At 48.9% G+C, this 19,683-nt stretch overlaps 1 protein-coding gene across 1 annotated transcript in view; it reads right to left on the reverse strand.

Annotated features, from left to right (window-relative positions):
- LOC141220709 (vomeronasal type-2 receptor 26-like) overlaps nucleotides 1-19,683 on the reverse strand; it is a 170,805-nt gene that overhangs the window by 110,459 nt on the left and 40,663 nt on the right. Inside the window, exon 3 of the mRNA XM_073666402.1 lies at nucleotides 3,778-4,069. Within this exon, the coding sequence (XP_073522503.1) occupies nucleotides 3,778-4,069 (292 nt within the window). The remainder of the gene's footprint in view (nucleotides 1-3,777; nucleotides 4,070-19,683) is intronic.

A 19,683-nucleotide genomic window follows, 5' to 3' on the forward strand; every position in this document is an offset into this window, starting at 1 on the left:
GACTTTAGCAGGTCTGATCGCAGGATCAGGTTCCCTGTTACATCATAGGGATCAAGCTGAGTTCTATCGTAGGGACAGATCTCCTCTCTTTCCTTAGCTCTGGTAGCAGAACATAACATCCGAAGCCCTGTTTACTGCAGAGGGACTATGCAGCAGGCGCTAGGATGCATGTGTGATTCACGCCGGCGTATGCGTGCTCCCAGCTGGCATGCTACCGGACTGAGGAGTATCTCTCCACGTGGCTAATAGGCGGTGTCGGGAATATGGAGTCTGCAGACTGCTCGGGGTGTATAGCGACCCCCTTGTCGGAGCCAGACTGTCAGATGAAGCTACCTGCCTCTATACATCTAAGGCTGGTTATCCCCCGCTAAACCTGCCTGTCAGAAGCTACAACAGCAATAGCATACGTGGAGCCCAAACGAACAAGCATCCACACAATAACACCATCACAGCTCAATGATCAGAGTGTGCCGCCATGTTTTGTGGGTGGGCTATTTAAAGATTAAGTCCTGCCCACCGTTGCATTATTGGTGATGTCACCCGCGACCAATCAGGCGGTGCCAGGTCACCGGATCAGCTGACTCCCAAACCACCAATCACGGCTCGCCATGTCACGGGCATGCTCAGTGCAGTGAATCCTGGACTTAGGCTGTAGCAGCCCTGTTTCCCTCCGCAACCTATTCTTCATGTTGATTGGAACAAAGACCCAAGAGACATCTTGTACATTTCATGCACCAGCTAGGTGTTGGGACCGACGATGATGCTGAGCAGCGCCTGCCCTGGCTGGACCGGAATGGGAGATCACAGTCAATTTTTTTTAAATAATTTCATGAATTTCATGAAATAATTAAAAAAAAATACGTGGGGCTTCGTCCTATTTTTGTGTCCAGCCAGGTACAGTAGGCAGGAACGGGCTGCCCCCAACCCCCAGATGCCTATTTGTACCTTGCCGGACACAACAATATAGGGAAGCCCTTTATTTTTAATTATTTCATGAATTTCATGAAAAAAATTAAAAAAAAAAATACGTGGGGCTTCGCCCTATTTTTGTGTCTAGCCAGGTACAACTAGGCAGCTTGGGGCTGGAAGCCGCAGCGCAGGGAGGCCCAAGCTTTCTGCCCCCCCCCCCACTACAAATTGCAGTCCGCGGCCACCCCATAAAATGGCGCGTTCATAGAAGCGCCATCTTCTGACGCTGTACCCAACTCATCCAGGGCCCTGGTGCGGTGGCTCACTTGGGAATAAAAGGGTTAGGGCCAGCTTGGTATTATCAGCTGGCTCTAAGCCCGAAATTCATGGGGTCAGGCCAATATTAGACTTGACCGCCATGAATTTCTAGTAAATTATTTAAAAAAAACACAAAACCCAGAATAAAGTCCTTTAATTGAAATAAACAAACAATTTTTTAATGTTCTAAATTAAAGCATACTTACCATCACGCCCATTCCAGCTGAAGTCAACGATCTCCTGCAATAAAAGTAAAATAATAAGCCAACCTCATCCTTACCTTTCCATGGTTCCCAGGATGGCTCCAGCTCTGCTACATTCACATGACAGGCTTGATCATAGCCGAAAGCTGCCATCCAGCTTGCCATGCCGCAGACACTGAGAAGCGCAGGCATGTTTGCGCTCCTCAGTGTCTGGCTGTGACGGCAACCAGATGAGCCGAGTTCATGTCCAATGAACTCGGCTCACCTCATGCACGTCACTGACAGCATGGGAAAATTCTCCTGCGCTTGCGGTGAGTGTGAGAGAATTCTTTTGCCCTCATGGCAAGCGCAGGAGAATTTTCCCACGCTGTCAGTGACATGCATGAGGTGAGCTGAGTTCATTGTACATGAATTTGGCTCATCTGGATGCCGTCACAGCCAGACACTAAGGAGTGCAAGAATGCCTGCGATTCTCAGTCTCTGCGGCATGGCAAGCTGGATGGCAGCTTTCGGCTGCGATCCAGCCTGTCATGTGAATGTAGCAGAGCTGGAGCCATCCTGGGAACCATGGAAAGGTAAGGATGAGATTGGTTTATTATTTTACTTTTATTGCAGAAGACATTGGCTTCAGCTGGAATGGGCGTGATGGTAAGTATGGTTTAATTTAGAACAATAAAGAATTGTGTGTTTATTTCAATTAAAATACTTTATTCTGGGTGTTTGTGTTTTTTTAAACTTTGACTATGGGGTTAGTAATGGGGGTGTCTTATAGACGCCTCTCCATTACTAACCTGGGCTTGATGTCAGCTGGCATTATAAGCTGACATCAACCCCAGCCCTATTACCCCACTGCCACCGCTACAGGGCAGTGGGAAGAGCGAGGCTAAGTGCCAGAATTGGCGCATCCTATGGATGCGCCATTTCTGGGGTGGCTGACAGCTGGTGTTTCTAGCCTGGGAGGGGGCCAATATTCATGGCACCCTTCCTGGGCTATTAATATCAGCCCCCAGCTGTTTGCCTAGCCTTTGCTAGATATTAAAATAGGGGGGACCCCACGTCATTTTTTTTGGGGGTCCCCCATTTTAATAGCTAGTAAAGGCTAGGTATTCAGCTGGGGGCTGATATTAGTAGCCTGGGAAGCTCCGTGGGTATTACCCCCTTCCCAGGTTTCAAACATCTGCCCCAGCCATCTGCTTAACCTCCTCTAGAGACTAAAATTATGGGGAACCCCACGCCAATTTTTTTTTATAAATCCTTTATTTTAACACTAAATAACAAATACAGTAACCAACACTGTCACTGTACTTCTTATATATGTGACTGACATGTTTCTATCTATCTAATCTATGTGTGATACTCTATTTTTTCTCTTCTAAATTGTCGGGTACCGGTGTATGCCGCTGCAGAATTACCGGCTTTTCATGTTTCACTGTGAGCACTGTTCCCATCGATTTGGGAAACCACTGTAATGCCACAACCACCATGTCTGTGACATTACAGTGAGTGGCAGACAATCCCTGCATGATGTGAAAAAATCCAGTTAGGCTTTTGGTTCACGAACAGTTATCGAACATAACCTCAAATAGCCGATTTTTTTGGAAATCGTTCGCGTTCGTCGAACGACTCGAACACCGCCCAAAACAGCGAACAGTTCTAGTCGAACACCGCTCATCTCTAATCTCTCCTTCCCATGTATTTTATCTGTATCATTTATATACACATTTAACACATCTAGTTCAATTATTTTTTGGAAGTTAACTCCTTCCAAGAACACTAATACCTTTATTTGTTGGTAAATGCGCCTCATTATGTTCAACCTAATGTACATGTTGTTGAATCAATTCAATATGCCTATATGCCTACTCGTCGAAGATTGGTTCTTCTATTATATGCACCGTGTCTTTGCACATGAGCCATATATACACAGGTGCTTTTCACAAAAATAGAATATCATCAAAAAGTTAATTTATTTCAGTCTTCAATAGAAAAAGTGAAACTCTTATATTATACAGAATCATTGCAAACAGAGCAATGTTACCAGAGATGCACTCAGTGTCTGTTAGGTTCCCTTTAAGTCAAACATCAGTGTGAATAAAAATGAAAATTTTTCTTTTATTACTTATTCAACAATTGTATTACAAGGTTATGCAAATCCATTTTAAACGTATCTCCAATGTGACTCTGCCGCTCGACCTCTCAAACAGGCAAATTGAATCCCGAGTGGTCAAATTGCACATGTCCTATTTACAAAGTGCCAGTGCATTTAGCTTCATCTAAGTCTTATGGTTGCTTTTGAATCTGCACTATCCAGTTGTGCTTTCCACGTTGCTTCGATATCATAACTTACCTGTGTATATCCATACATACCCAATAACTGGGCCATTGGTAGAGTGGTGGCAGATCCTTGGTCTCCAATATAGCCAGCTACATTACCATGGTCCATACATGAATAATTAGGAGCTGTTACTTTGTGTCCGGACATTATCTGCAGAACATCCTTTAGAACTTTATTCACATTGCCGCATGAATCATACAAATGATATCCAAGTGTGATATTTGGAAGAATGGCAGAATTACTGTTAATATCATCAATGGCAAAAATGAATGTCAAGAGGTGTCTGTATTTTCTAAAGTTGGCACTGTAGAAAATAATAATATTTAAACATCAGTTTACAAATAAAATATATTTCATATTTTCACCTGTTTTTCACTATCAATTAAATATTTTTTTCCCAATGGAGCATTTTTGTGTATTTTTAGGTAAAAACCTTACATTATATTTATCATGAACTAGTTTATTGACCATTACAAACATTTGGATTTGTTAATAATATGTTGTTTCTACTCTTAGAGAAGTATTGAGTCTACTAGAATCAAAGAGGAGTTTCCATGTCAGAAAAGTGGTCATCAACCATCCTCTTTGCAAAAGCTTGACCAAGCATTGAACACACATTATGGTGATATTACATCAGTTCATACAGCCCAAAAAAAAAGATTAACAATTTAGACAAAAATTGAGATTTTATTGGCACAAAATTACATTTATGGAAGTCCCAACACTTTTTGCCCTTTGTGCCCTGCCCTGTGCAAGTCTGTCAAGATGCAGGAACAATAAATTTTACTTTCACCAAAAATTAAAATGAAGCTGAAAATAGTGAGATGAATTGAAAACTTGATTCATGGAACACAATAAATTAAATTGTATAAAACAAATTAGAATTTTTGTGTCCAAACCTGGCAGAGACACCTTTTTTAATAAATAATGGTAAATATAATTCTTTCATTGCAGTGCAAGTGATTCTTTTGCAACAAACAGAACAATCCAATTGGTTTTGCTTCAATTGTGGTGAACTTGAGCTTTCAATCAAGACAAGTGCATTCACTGGGAAATGTCATTTTAATATTTTACAACCTTTTCTGGCCATGTTGTATGTGACACATCATCAGACACATGCATATAGTGCTGAAAAGACATGGGAACAGCATTGGGAAGACCCCTGGAAGCATATATGACTCCCAGGTCACTGCCTAAAAGTGTGCCCATCATAACTGATCCTTGGCTCATGCAAAGATGCCTCCCGCCATGCATATGTCATTGCAGACTTGCAACAATCACCGTCCATGTCCTTGTCCCAGTGCAACGTTCAGTTGTCCCTACCCCACACCTTGGAAAGCAAGCGCAAGTATGCATTTTAAGCTCGTGGAGACGGAAGCTTTACTCAACCTGATGGCTGTGGCCATCCCTCGGTTCTTGGTCCCCAGATACCACTACTTCTACTGGTGTGATGACCCCGCATTACACGAGCATGTGTCCCACAATATTAGACGTGCCCTCAACAATGCATTTGCTGGGAAAGTCCACCTAACCACGGACATGTGGACAAGTGCTTGTGGGCAGGGAGGGTACATCTCAATGATAGCACACTGGATTAATATAGTGAAAGCCGGACCCAGTCGGACCTTGGGACGGAATGCGTCCTCCCGACGTGAAGGATTGCGGGCCCTGGGTCAATCAGGGTTGACACCACATTCTACAGCTCCTGCACCTCCTCCTCCTCTTTCTCTTCAGCATCCATCTCCGAAATGACCACAACAGTCACAAGCTGGAAGCACTACAGCACTGTCTTGGCCAGGCGGCAACAGGCTGAGCTAAAGCTAATATGATTAGGTGACAAACTACACAACGCTGAAGAGTTGTAGACAGCTCTGAAAGAGCAGGCAGATCTGTGGCTGACACTGATGACCCTACAGCTAGGCATGGTTGTATGTGACAATGGCCGGAATCTAGTGGCGGCTCTAAGGCTAGGCAAGATCACACATGCACCATGCATGGTCCATGTGCTTAACCTCGTGATTTAGCGGTTTCTCAAAACCTTCTGTAGCGTCGGCGTCCCTGCCTCCTGCTAGGCAGAGACGCCGTTCCCCTCACCTCCCTGCTCCGTCCTCGGCGTCCTTCTCCCGCACTGCTGGCAGCGCTCGCTGCTTCCCGGGCACTGTGCTTAGGGCGTGCGCGCGCTCCCTCTCTCTTAAAGGGGCCGCGTGCGCCGTCCTAAGGAGTCCCCGACCAATTGACGGTGGAGCTCCCATATATAAGGCACCTCCTCCAAAATGCAAAGCCTTTCACCTCTGCTTCAGCCCTCAGGTTTCGTTGCCAGTCTGTTTTCCGTCTCTCTGTCTACCTGCTTGCATTCCCTGCGGTCCGACAGTCTGTCTACCAGCATCCGCCAGTCTGTCTATGGACCAGTCCGCCGGCGGTTCAGGAAATTCCTGCCTGACACCAGCCTGATACCTGCCTGATACCTGCCTGTGACCACCTGCCAGCCAGCCGTGAGACTCCTACCCGCTCACCTGGGAGCGCTCACCTGCTTCCCTGCTAGCCTACCTGGAGGATCTGCCGTCACTTGCCGTGACCACCTGCCTGTCTAGAGACTCTTACCCTGCTGTCACTTGCTGTGACCACCTGCCTGTCTAGAGACTCTTACCCTGCTGTCACTTGCCGTGAACACCTGCCTGTCTAGAGACTCTTACCCTGCTGTCACTTGCCGTGACCACCTGCCTGTCTAGAGACTCTTACCCTGCTGTCACTTGCCGTGACCACCTGCCTGTCTAGAGACTCTTCCCCTGCTGTCACTTGCCATGACCTCCTGCCCTTCTTCCCAGAGACTGTACCTGTCACCTGCCGTGACTACCTGTCTGCCTTCCCTGGGAGCCACCCGCTTTCTTACAAGGACTGCCCCTTTGTATAGTAGCTCAGAGGTTCCACCTCCCAGACCCGTTACAGTTTGCTCGTGCCATGGAACCCGGTGGCACCCAAGCTCCCTCACTCTCAGACCTATGCCATGAACTATCCCATCAGAGGTCCCAACAGGAGTCCATCCTGAGTCACCTGCATAGTGTTTACGCCCGCCTGGACACACTGACTGCCTCATCGGGAGCTGCTTCCACTCGCACAACTACTACACCGGCAGCGTCGCTGCCCATCAATACCATGGCATCCCTTCCCAGTCCCCGCCTTTCCGCCCCGCCTCATTTTGGTGGAGATCCCGGTCAGGCACGGGGCTTCATTAACCAGTGCACCCTGCACTTCGAACTTTTGGCACACCAGTTTTCCACCGAGCGAGCCAATGTGGCCTTCATCATGTTCCACCTCACTGGGGAGGCGCTGGCTTGGCTAAATCCTCTTTGTGAGAGAGGAGACCCCCTGGTGTCCAACCTGCCAGCCTTTCTTACGGCCTTCCGGAAAGTCTTCAGCGAACCGGGACGAAAGACCTCTTCCGCCTCATCTCTGCTACGCCTCCGTCAAGGGAGTCTCACCGTGGGCCAATATGCCATACGGTTCCGTACCCTTGCTTCGGAGCTTGCCTGGGATAACAACGCCCTGGTGTCCGTCTTCTGGGAGGGTCTATCCGGCCGGATTAAGGATGAACTTGCTGGTCGGGACATTCCCACCACTCTCGACGACCTAATAACACTTGCTACCCGGATTGACATCTGGTTCCAGGAGCGTACCAAAGAGGTCACCCGTGAGAGGAGGTTTCCTCGCCTTGCTCCTACCTTCCGGAATCCCGTCACTTCCTCTGTTACTCCCCAGGTGCACTCATCCGAGCCTATGCAGGTCGACCAGACCAAGTTGGTCAAAACCCGTCAAGAGTCACGCCGTGCCGAGGGGAGCTGCTTCTACTGTGGCAGTAAGGAGCACCGGATCCGTTCCTGCCCGGAGAAGTTGGGAAACGCCTGTGTCTAGGATCGCTCAGAGAGGTCGTCCTAGACAAGATTAAACCCTCTCCATCTCTGATGCTGTCGGTCTCCATCATCTGCCGGGAGAACCGTTATTTTGAACTAGCTCAACTTGACTCTGGAGCTGCCGGAAATCTCATTTCTCAGTCCCTGGTAGAGAGATTCCGCATTCCCACCAAACCTGTGGCTGAACCCTTATCTGTCACCTCCGTGGATGGGGGTCTCTTACTGCATCCCATCCAACTTATCACCGAATCCATAACTCTGCAGGTGGGAATGCTGCACTCTGAGAGCATCTTCTTCCATGTTCTACCTGGACTCTCTCATGCCCTTTTGCTTGGCCTACCTTGGCTCCAGAGGCATGCACCCGTGCTTGATTGGCAGACTGGAGAAGTCCTTCACTGGGGACAGGACTGCCATAAGACTTGTTTAGTTCCCATTCATCCTGCCCATCCTTCTCCTCTCCCAGCCAATCTACCCGGCCTGCCGGTACCCTATTGGTCTTATGCTGATGTCATTAATAAAAATGAAGCAGAGACATTACCTCCTCATAGAACATACGATTGCCCTATCGACTTGGTACCTGGCGCTACTCCGCCCCGAGGGCGTATCTACCCTTTGTCCGCTGCTGAGACCTGGTCCATGTCTGAATATATCAAGGAGAACCTGGCCTGGGGATTTATCCAGAAATCTACCTCCCTGGCGGGAGCAGGCTTCTTCTTCGTTAAAAAGAAGGATGGCTCACTCTGTCCCTGCATAGACTATAGAGGCCTTAACCAGATCACGGTAAAGAATAAATACCCCCTTCTGCTCATTCCTGAATTATTTGATCATCTGAGAGGTGCTAGAATCTACACCAAGCTGGATCTCCGTGGGGCCTATAACCTGGTTTGCATTCGTCAGGGGGATGAATGGAAGACGGCATTTAACACCCGGGACGGCCACTATGAATACCTCGTAATGCCCTTCGGTCTCTGTAATGCTCCCGCCCTCTTTCAAGAGTTGGTCAATGATATATTCCGTGACCTTCTCTACTCCTGCGTGGTGGTATACCTGGACGACATCTTGGTCTTCTCTCCGGATCTCCCCACACACCGGAGGGACGTTCGTCAGGTCCTGCTCAGGCTCAGGCAGAACCACCTCTACGCAAAATTTGAGAAGTGCCTCTTTGAACAGACCTCGCTTCCATTTCTGGCCTACATCGTCTCTCAGACCGGTCTACGAATGGATCCTAAGAAACTTTCTGCCATCTGGAAGTGGCCCCGACCGGAGGGGTTAAAGGCTCTCCAGCGGTTCCTGGGCTTCGCCAACTACTACCGCCTCTTCATTCCTCACTTCTCTTCCCGGACTGCCCCTATCTCTGTGCTCACCCGTAAGGGCGCTAATCCCAAAGAATGGCCGCCCGAGGCAGAGGAGGCCTTCCTGTCTTTGAAACAAGCTTTCTCTTCCGCTCCTGTGCTGCACTGTCCGGAAAGCAACAAACAATTCTTAGAAGTAGATGCTTCCTCCTCCAGAGCAGGAGCGGTGCTCACCCAAAAGTCGTCTTCCGGAAGAATGGTAACCTGCGGCTTCTTCTCCAAACTCTTCTCCTCATCTGAGCGCAATTATTCTATAGGAGACCGAGAATTGTTAGCCATTAAGTTGGCACTGGAGGAGTGGCGTTACCTGCTTGAGGGGGCTCTTCACCCGGTAATAATCTACATGGATCACAAAAACTTGGCTTAACTCCAGAGTGCCCAAAGACTTAACCCGCGCCAAGCCCGGTGGTCCTTGTTCTTCGCCCGCTTTGATCTCATTCTTCATTTTCGCCCGGCAGACAAAAATATCAAAGCTGATGCCTTGTCCCGATCCTTTTTGTTCTCCGATCTATAGGAGGAGCCAAAGCACATCATCGACCCCACCAAGGTAATGCACGTGGCTCCCGTGGACCTAAATCGTCTTCCACCCGGTAAGACGTTCGTAGCAGTACCTGATCATGAGAAAGTCCTACACTGGGGACATTCATCTAAGCTAGGTGGCCATGCTGGCCAGAAAAAGACCCTCCTGCTTATTACCCAGCATTACTGGTGGCCTACCCTGCACAAGGACGTAATAAACTTTGTCTCAGCCTGTGCGTCCTGCGCCCACAACAAGGTTCCTAGATATCTGCCAACCGGCCGCCTTCTGCCTCTTGCCATACCTGCTGCCACGTGGCAGCATATAGCCATGGACTTTATAACAGATCTCCCCGTCTCTGTTGGTTGTACGGTCATTTGTGTGGTCGCTGACCGCTTCTCTAAGATGGCTCACTTCATTCCCCTGCCGGGTCTTCCGTCTGCCTCTGACTTGGCTAAAAACTTTATCCATCATATTTTTTGTCTCCATGGTCTTCCTCTCCACATCGTATCCGACTAAGGAGTTCAGTTCACCTCTCGCTTCTAGAGAGCCATGTGTAAATTGCTGGGGGTCACCTTGGACTTCTCCTCTGCTTATCACCCACAGTCCAATGGTCAAGTAGAGCGGATTAACCAAATTTTAACCAGTTACCTCCGGCACTTTGTTAATGCCCACCATTCCGACTGGGTGGATCTTTTACCGTGAGCCGAATTTTTCTATAATAATCACGAGAGCGAGTCTTCCTCCAAATCCCCGTTTTTTAGTCTACGGTCAACATCCTCGGATCCCGTTTCCCGTCTCCGCCTCGGTGGAAAATCCATCCGCGGAATCTCTTGTTAGCGAATTCTCCTCCATTTGGGAAAGTACCAGATCCGCACTTCTTCAGTCCTCTGAGCGGATGAAGAAACAGGCTGACAAAAGACGTCTGGATCCACCCAAATTCCGTCCTGGAGATAAAGTCTGGCTCTCGTCCAAATATGTCCGGCTCAAGATTCCTTCCTACAAGCTAGGGCCTCGGTTCAACGGTGGCCTATAAATTGAAACTCCCGGCCAACTTGCGGATCCCTAACTCCTTCCATGTGTCTCTCCTCAAACCTGTCTTCAGGTACGCCTCCAAGTCTACAGGTACGCCTCCTGCTCCGGTTTTCGCTGAGAATGAGTTTGAGGTAGAGAGCATTCTGGCCACCAAAAGGGTAAGAGGAAAGACCTTTTTTCTAGTGGATTGGAAGGGGTTTGGTCCTGAGGAGAGAACGTGGGAGCCCCGGGAGAACATCCATGCCCCGCTCATCCTTGATAAATTTCTCTCTGGCCTAAAAAATGGGGGCCTAAAGGGGGGTACTGTAGCGTCGGCATCCCTGCCTCCTGCTAGGCAGAGACGCCGTTCCCCTCACCTCCTTGCTCCGTCATCGGCGTCCTCCTCCCATGCTGCTGGCAGCGCTCGCTGCTTCCCGGGCACTGTGCTTACGGCGCGCGCGCGCTCCCTCTCTCTTAAAGGGGCAGCGCTCGCTGCTTCCCGGGCACTGTGCTTTCGGCGCGCGCGCGGTCCCTCTCTCTTAAAGGGGCCGCGCTTGCCATCCTAAGGAGTCCCCGGCCAATTGCCTGTGGAGCTCCCATATATAAGGCACCTCCTCCAAAATGGAGGTGCCCAAGCAAAGTTGTTGCAAAGCCGTTCACCTCTGCTTCAGCCCTCAGGTTCCATTGCCAGTCTGTTTTCCAGCTCTGTCTACCTGCTCACATTCCCTGCGGTCCGACAGTCTGTCTAAAAGCATCCGCCAGTCTGTCTATGGACCAGTCCGCCTGCGGTTCAGGATGTTCCTGCCTGACACCTGCCTGATACCTGCCTGATACCTACCTGTGACCACCTGCCAGCCAGCAGTGAGATTCTTACCCGCTCACCTGGGAGTGCTCACCTGCTTCCCGCCTGCTAGCCTACCTGGAGGCTCTGCCATCACTTGCCTTGACCACCTGCCTGTCTAGAGACTCTTACCTTGCTGTCACTTGCCGTGACCACCTGCCTGTCTAGAGACTCTTACCCTGCTGTCACTTGCCATGACCACCTGCTGGCTAGAGACTCTTACCCTGCTGTCACTTGCCGTGACCACCTGCCTGTCTAGAGACTCTTACCCTGCTGTCACTTGCCGTGACCACCTGCCTGTCTAGAGACTCTTCCCCTGCTGTCACTTGCCGTGACCACCCGCCTGTCTAGAGACTGTCCCCGTCACTTGCCATGACCTCCTGCCCTTCTTCCCAGAGACTGTTCCTGTCACTTGCCGTGACTACCTGCCCGCCTTCCCTGGGAGCCACCCGCTTCCTTACAAGGACTGCCCCTTTGTATAGTACACCTTCCTGGATCTGATGTATTTGCTTGTCAAAGTATGCCACCTGTGTGCCCATTTTAGAAAGTCAGCTATAGCTACTGCCGCCAATGCCATGCTTCAGCCGCGTTTGCAGCTTCCAGCTCACTGACTCATATGCGATGTCCCCATGCGTTGGAACTCTACATTGCAGATGTTGGGAAGGATTTGTGAGCAGAAGAGGGCAGCTGTTGACTACCAGCATCACCAAGTTTGTCGGCATTCAGGTCATACACCACACATAAAACCTCAGAAGTGGACATGGATGTCAGACATCTGTACCATCCGCCAAAGCTTTGAGGACTACACCAAGATGGTGAGCAGCGATGATGCCATAGTTCGCGTCACCATCCTGCCTCTCTGTCTTCTGAAATGCACTCTGCTCTCAATTAAAGAGGATGCATTTCAGGCGGGGCACGATGAGATGGAGCAAGGAACCATACAGGGTGATTACACACAGCCCAGCTTCATCTCATCCCAATATGGATTGGGTGACAATGAGAAAGAGGAGAAGGAGGAAGAATATGAGCTAGTTTCCTGCACTATAGACGATAATACCTGCACAACTCTCATACCGTCTGTTCAGTGTGGATGGCCTGAGGACAGGGAGGAGGAGGAGGAGAGCATGGTAAGCATGGTAAGCATGGAATTCTTGACTCTTTGCAGTGTGGCACACATGGCTGAATTCATGTTACTCTGCCTTTCCCGTGACACTCACGTTGTCCAAATTTTGGGTGACAATCATTACTGGTTGGTGATGCTTCTAGTCCCAGGCTACAGGGAGAACTTTCTGTCTCTTATTCCATTGCAGGACAGGCCTAATAAAATGGTGCAGTAAGAGATAGACCTTGTTGCGGACTTATTTAAAATTCCCTTCTGAAAATGCTGGCGGCAGAGGTAACAGTTCAATGGACAACCAAGGAGTACAGGCAAGAGAGGCACAAATGCAATCCAGCAGAGGCAAGGGTACACTTTCAAAGTTCTCGGAGAGTTTTTTCAGACCCTCCCATGGCACAGGCCCTGAGGCGCGGGGTAATTTCAATAGGAGTGCAAAGTTTCTGAAGATGCTGAGGGAGTACCTTGCCGACCGTACCAACGTCTTCAGTGATTCCGCTGTGCCTTATAATTATTGGGTATCCAAGCTGAATACATGGAATGAATTGGCTCTCTATGCCTTGGAGGTCCTGGCCTGCCCTCCCACTAGCGTTTTGTCACAGCGAGTTTTTAGTGCTGCCTGTGGAATTATAATCGTTATGCGCATTCGCCTGTTAACTGAAAATGCTGACAGGCTGACTCTTATAAAACTGAACAAGGGCTGAATTGGGCCGGACTTCTCAACACCAGCAAATGATAGAAGCGTATCATAAACTCAACTACAGTGGTTTTTTTTGGTGAGGTCTAACTTTATTAACATGCTCCTCTTTCTTCACACCCAGACATAGGTATACGCTTCCACATGTTGTCTATTTGCTCTTGTCCTCCTCCTTCTCCGCATCCTCATCCTCCACCACCATATCACCACCATATGTGCCATATCAACATATATATGTCTCTTGCAAGGGGCATTGGAGTACCTCCAACTTTTTGGCAGCCGTTGCTTCTTTGCATAGGCACACAGTATGGGAGACACACTTCCTAATATTTGGAAGAGTGTTTTCAGGGGCCGCTCCATCCTCTATGTCTCTTGCAAGGGGCATTGGAGTTCCTCAAAATTTTTCGCAACCGTTACATTCACTGCATACACTATAACTGTATAGTAGATCCTCTCCTTTCTAATGGGAACATGTCATTACTATGGCCAAGCTCTATGTGTCTTTAAATTGTTAGTGGGGTTTTTCCCAAATTGTGGCAGCCCTTGCAGTCACAGAATGGGCATTACCACTATAGGAGACCCGCCTCTTTATAATGGAAACATTTTTTTACTGATACCCTCCTCTATGTCTCTTCAAAGGGGTATTGGATTGTATTCAAATTTTTGGCAGCCCTTGCAGTCAGTGTATATGCAATAACCATATAGGAGACCCACTCGTTAATAATAGGAAAAACAAAGAAACGCCGGCTGATGGTTCTCTAACAACAGTGAGGGCCGACTGCTGGCCCTTTAAAATACTGAGGGCCGCCTGATGACTTTATAAAAAAAGGCTTGTGACTTTCAGAGTCCCTCCATCATAAATGAAATAGGATGTGTCTGATGATGTGTCACACACCACATGGTCGGATAAGGTTGTAAAATGTTAAAATGACATTTCTCAGTGAATGCATTTGCAAAAATAAAAATTAGTAAAAACACAGTAAGATATTTGTTTAGTATAAAAACCAGACTCGCCAAGGTAACCTCAACATAATCCCATGGTCAGCTCCTGCACCTCCTCCTCCATCTCTGAAGTGACCACTTCAGTCACAAGCTGAAAGCACTGCAGCACTGCCAAAGCACAAATGGCAACAGGCTGTGCTGAAGATAACATGCTTAGGTCGCAAACCGCCCACTGCTGCAGAGTGAGTGAAAGCTGTAACACAGCAGCCTGATCTGTGGCTCTCACAGCTGAACATACAGCCAGGCATGGCCGTGTGTGACAATGGGCGGAACCTGGTGACGGAGAAATGACAGCCGGATTGGAAATGGTTTCCCTCTATGCCAGTCTTTTCACTGAGCTAAAGAATTTGGCTGTGTTGAAATACAACTCCCACTGTGAAGCAGCTTCAAGCTGAAAAAAAATTGGGCAAACCAGAATATTTGATTCTGAGGGCTTACCTTTCTCCCTTGCTCAAGAGTTCCATAGCTTCTGCAAAGTTTGCACTATCATGAACTCTCCTGATGGAGAAGCCAGGGCCCAGCCGAGGATTCCCTGGTGGGATTGTCCAACCCTACCGAGAAGCAGTCCTGGCTAAGAAAAGTAAGTGGGAAGGTTCCTGGATAGTGATGAGCGAGTATGCTCTCTACTGCTGTGTGCTCCCCAGAATCTCACTGCTTGAGATGCTCGGCGCTCGCCGAGTATATCCGGGGTTGCTCGGCGGGAGCTCGGGTCCCCTCCCTGCATGTTTGGTGCTCTTTAGAGCGCCAATCAACATGCAGGGATTGCCTGCTACTCACTGTAATGCCGTAGCCATGTTGGTTGTGGCATTACAGTGATTGGCTGGCCTCACAGCGTCATCAGGTCTATATCAGACCTGGCGCCGCCATGTTCGTCACAGTCACTCCTGAATCAGACAGTGTAAGGAGAAGTGCTGCTGCGTCAGAGAGAGATTTGCTTGTGTATTAGTTAATGTAGGGAGAAAAAACGTACATTACACATATCCATCTTAACAAACCTTTTGAGGACTAACTAATCCATCTGCAGAGATATCAGGCAGGCAGTGTATATAGGCAGGCAGGCAAGGTATATAGTAGATTGCAGTGCATATAGCACAAAAGGCTCCATTCCAATTCTGCCTTCTGCTGCTGTTAGATATTTCTATACAAAGGCCAGGTCTCAGGGGCTAGGAATGCTTTTCTTTGGATCTTAATCCTCATTATTTGCTTAAAAAGCAATCCAGAGAACATCGTTTTTCTGCGCCATTTGCTTGTTGGCACTGCAGAATACAGCCAGGTCATTTCCAAATTAGAGCGCTAGAAATCTAGCTATTTTAAAACTCTGTTTTCTCCGTCACGTGGATCACATATATGTTGTCAGAAAATACTGCCATTTCTGGCCTCCATTAAAAATTTCTTTCAGTGTGTCAGAGAAGCAATTCACAGCAGTTTGCTGTTCAAACTACTTACCTACAGGCCAGGTATTGAAAACTCTGTTTTCTCCGTCACACGGATCACATATATGTTGTCAGAAAATACTGCCATTCATGGCCTCCATTAAAAATTTCCTTTATCGTTTCAGTGAAACAATTCACACCAGTTTTCTGCTCAAACTACTTACCTACAAGCCAGGTTTTTTAAACTCTGCTTTCTCCGACACACGAATCACATATAAGTTCGCTCCAAACTCAGTCATTTGTAGTGAGCTTGGAAGATACTGTCCTTCATTTAAAAAGGGCAAGGCACGAGGCAAGGGACGGGGAACTGGACATGATGGTAATGGTGCATGCAGAGGCCAAGGATAAGGCCGTGGGCAAGCTGAAATTGTGCCACAACAAACAACCACATCTTCTCGCCTGACCTTCCAATCCCAATTTCTAGAGGACCGCAGCACACCACTATTGAACCCAGAGCAGTGTCAAAAGGTTGTTGGTTAGATAGCGGATAATGCTTCCAGTCACTTAGCCACCTCCACCACCCTGTCTTCCACATGGTCAAGTCTCAGTAGCAGTGAGTCTGAACTGCCTATTCCTAACCCTGATCCTCCTTCCTCCCACCATGCCGAGTGCCCAGAGACAACTGATGCCACACTTGGACACTCTGAAGAACTGTTCACTTTTCCATTTATAGATTCGGGCCTCTCGCCCGGTCCACTTGAAGCGGGGCAAGAGGAGATCGCATGTAGAGATGCCCAAATATTTGAGCAGCCATGGTCACACGAAGGCGACAATGGGAAAGTGTCACAAGAGGTGGACGATGATGAGACACAATTGCCAAAAAGTCTGGAGGAGGACCAGGGTGTGGAAGTGGAAGACGAGGTGGTGGATGATATAGTTACTGACCCAACCTGGCAGGAGAACATGCAGAACAAGGACAGCATCACACAGGGGGAGGGAGGCAGAGCACCCAAACAGGCAGGAAGAAGCAGTGTGTTGGCCACAGACAGAATGCAGGCAACCATTCTACGCAACACCAAAGAAGTTGCCAGTACAACTGTTAGGTCTTCCCGAGTCTGGTTGTATTTTTAAGACTCTGCCGATAACCCCAAAAGGTCCATTTGCACCACCTGCCAGGCCAGCATCAGCAGGGGTGGCAAAACGACCAGCCTGTCCACCACCAGCCTGATCAGTCACATGGCAGAAAATCACCCGACTTTGTGGGCCGAACCCCAGGGTCCAGGAACAGTGTCTGCAGGTGGCACCATTGCTTCTTCCGCTGTTGTGCATGCAAGCCAATCCCCTATCCATGGTGCATGCGAAGATGCGTCCTGCCCTGCACCTGTCGTTGCGCACTCTCAAGTAGCAGCATCAGGAAGCACATCCATGTCCTTGTCCCAGTGCAGCATTCAGTTGTCCATACCCCAGTCCTTGGAACGTAAGCGCAAATATGCAGCCAACGCCCCACAGGCCACAGTACTAAATTCTCACATTTCACAACTGCTTGCACTCAAAATGTTTCCTTTTAGGCTCGTGGAGATGGAAGCATTCTGCAACCTGATGGCGGCGGCCATCCCTCGGTCCTCGGTCCCCAGCGGCCACTATTTCTTCAATTGTGTGCCGACCCCGCATTACACAAGCACGTGTCCCAAAATATCTGCCGTGTCCTCAACAACGCAGCTACCGGGAAAGTCCACCTAACCATGGACTTGTGGACAAGTGCTTGTGGCAGAGATGGTACATCTCGTTGATGGCTCACTGGGTTAACATAGTGGAAGACGGGACCCAATTGGACCTTGGGATGGAACACATCCTCCCGACGACAAAGATTGCGGGCCCTAGGTCAATCAGGATTGCCCCCATGGTTTACAGCTCCTGCACCTCATCCTCCTCAGCCTCCTCCTCCTCTTCAGCCGCGATCTCCAAAATGACCACATCAGCCACGAGCTGGAAGCACTAAAGCACTGCCTTGGCCAAGCGGCAACAGGCTGTGCTGAAGCTAATATGCTTAGGTGGAAAAACCGCACAATGCTGAAGAGTTGTGTACTGCTCTGAAAGAGCAGGCAGATCTGTTGCTCACACCGCTGAACCTACAGCTAGGCATGGTCGTGTGTGACAATGGCAGGAACCTGGTGGAGGCTCTGAGGCGAGCTCACACACGTACCATGCCTGGCCCATGTGCTTAAGCTTGTGGTTCAGCGGTTTCTCAAATTGTACCCGGACCTACCGGATCTGCTTGTTAAAGTAAGCCACCTGTGTGCCCATTTTAGAAAGTCAACTACAGCTTCCGCCACCCTTGCAGTGTTTCAGCAGCGTTTGCAGCTTCCGGCTCACATACTGGTTTGTGATGTCCCCACGCGTTGGAACTCTACACTGCAGATGTTGGGAAGGATTTGTGAGCAGAAGAGGGCAGTTGTTGAGTACCAGCATCAACAAGGCCGTCGGTATTCAGTACAGACTCCACACGTAAGATCGCAGGAGTGGACATTGATGTCAGACGTATGTACCATCCTCCAAAACTTTGAGGACTCCACCAAGATGGTGAGTGGCGATGACACCATAATTAGCGTCTCTCTGTCTTCTGAAACGCTCTCTGCTCACAATCAAAGAGGATGCATTGCAGGCGGAGCACGATGAGATGGAGCAAGTAACCATATAGGGTGATTACACACAGCCAAGCTTCATCTCATCCCAACGTGGATTGGGTGACAATGAGGAAGAAGAGGAAGAGGAAGGACAGGAGCTAGTTCCATGCCCTATATATGGTACTACCTGCACAGCTGTCATACCGTATTTTTAGCGTGGATGGCCAGAGGACAGAGAGAAGGAGGAGTCGAGCATGGTCAGTCATCCTCTTGGTGAGGACACGGAAGTCTTGCCTGTAGTAGTAGTCTGGCATGCATGGCTGAGTTTGTTACGCTGCCCTTCCCATGACACTCGCATTTTCAAAATTTTGGGTGACAGTCATTACTGGTTGGTGACACTTCCTGACCCATGCTACAAGGAGAACTTTATATGTCTTATTCCTGAAGCGGACAGGTCTACAAAAATGGGTCTGTACCAGAAGGCCCTTTGTCACGGGTGTGTCGCCACGAAGATCGTCACGATTACACAGCCTGACTTCTCGCAGCTGACTTTTTGGTGCTTTGTGTTTTTCGGCAGTGAGGGAGTTAATTCTCTCTCTCTCTGTGCTAGACGAGGTTCAGCCTCGCCCAGCTGCAATCAATGCTGCTGTAGTGAGACTCCTTCAAATGCCTGCTGGTCTGTTAGGAAAGTGTCGGTGAAAGCATTTCATGCAGACTAACAGAGCGGATCGTGGTATTTGGAGTTTCAGAGATAAGTGTATTTGGAGTGTTTTTTCCCTTCCTCGCTTTATCATTTATCTCCTTTCCCGTTGGTGTTCCCTCTGTTGTAGTTGTGTAGTTTTTGTATGCAAGGTGGTTTTGGTTTTTCCCTTGTACTGTCTCGTTCGTCTAAGTACTGTGTGTGGGCATATTATTACTTGTCCCCTTTTGTTGTGATCGTGGTCCTTCTCAGGACTAGATTACTTAGGTGCAGGGATCCTCAGGAGGTAGGGGTTACGCTGGCGGCATGGACCTCTGTACCTTTAACAGTACCTCCAGGTTGAGGGATTAGTCAGGGCCCCAGCTTAGGGTCAGCTTAGGCCCCCTACCTCCAGTATACAGAGACAGCGTGACATTTTCACCGACCACTTAGTTTTTCTCCAGCTACCATGGATCCAGTAGCCGGTCTAGCTCGGCAGTTGCAGAGTTTGTCCATGGAGCTGGCGGACGTTAGGTCCAAGGTTTTGTATCCTCAGGAGCAAGCCGGACCATAACCTAAAGTAGCTCTCCCTGACAGGTTCACTGGGGGGCGGGACAAGTTTTTTGTTTTCCGGGAGGCATGCAAGTTGTACTTTCGGCTGCGGCCTCGGTCATCGGGGAGTGAAGAACAAAGGGTGGGAATTGTCATCTCGCTCCTACAAGGGGACCCACAATCTTGGGTGTTCTCTCTTCCCCCGGGCTCCCCGGCTCTCCAGTCAGTGGATAGGTTTTTCGCTG

This window comes from Phyllobates terribilis, unplaced genomic scaffold, assembly GCF_046119375.1.
Source record: "Phyllobates terribilis strain yellow unplaced genomic scaffold, ASM4611937v1 Scaffold_1__5_contigs__length_1240528914, whole genome shotgun sequence".
NCBI lineage: Eukaryota > Metazoa > Chordata > Amphibia > Anura > Dendrobatidae > Phyllobates > Phyllobates terribilis.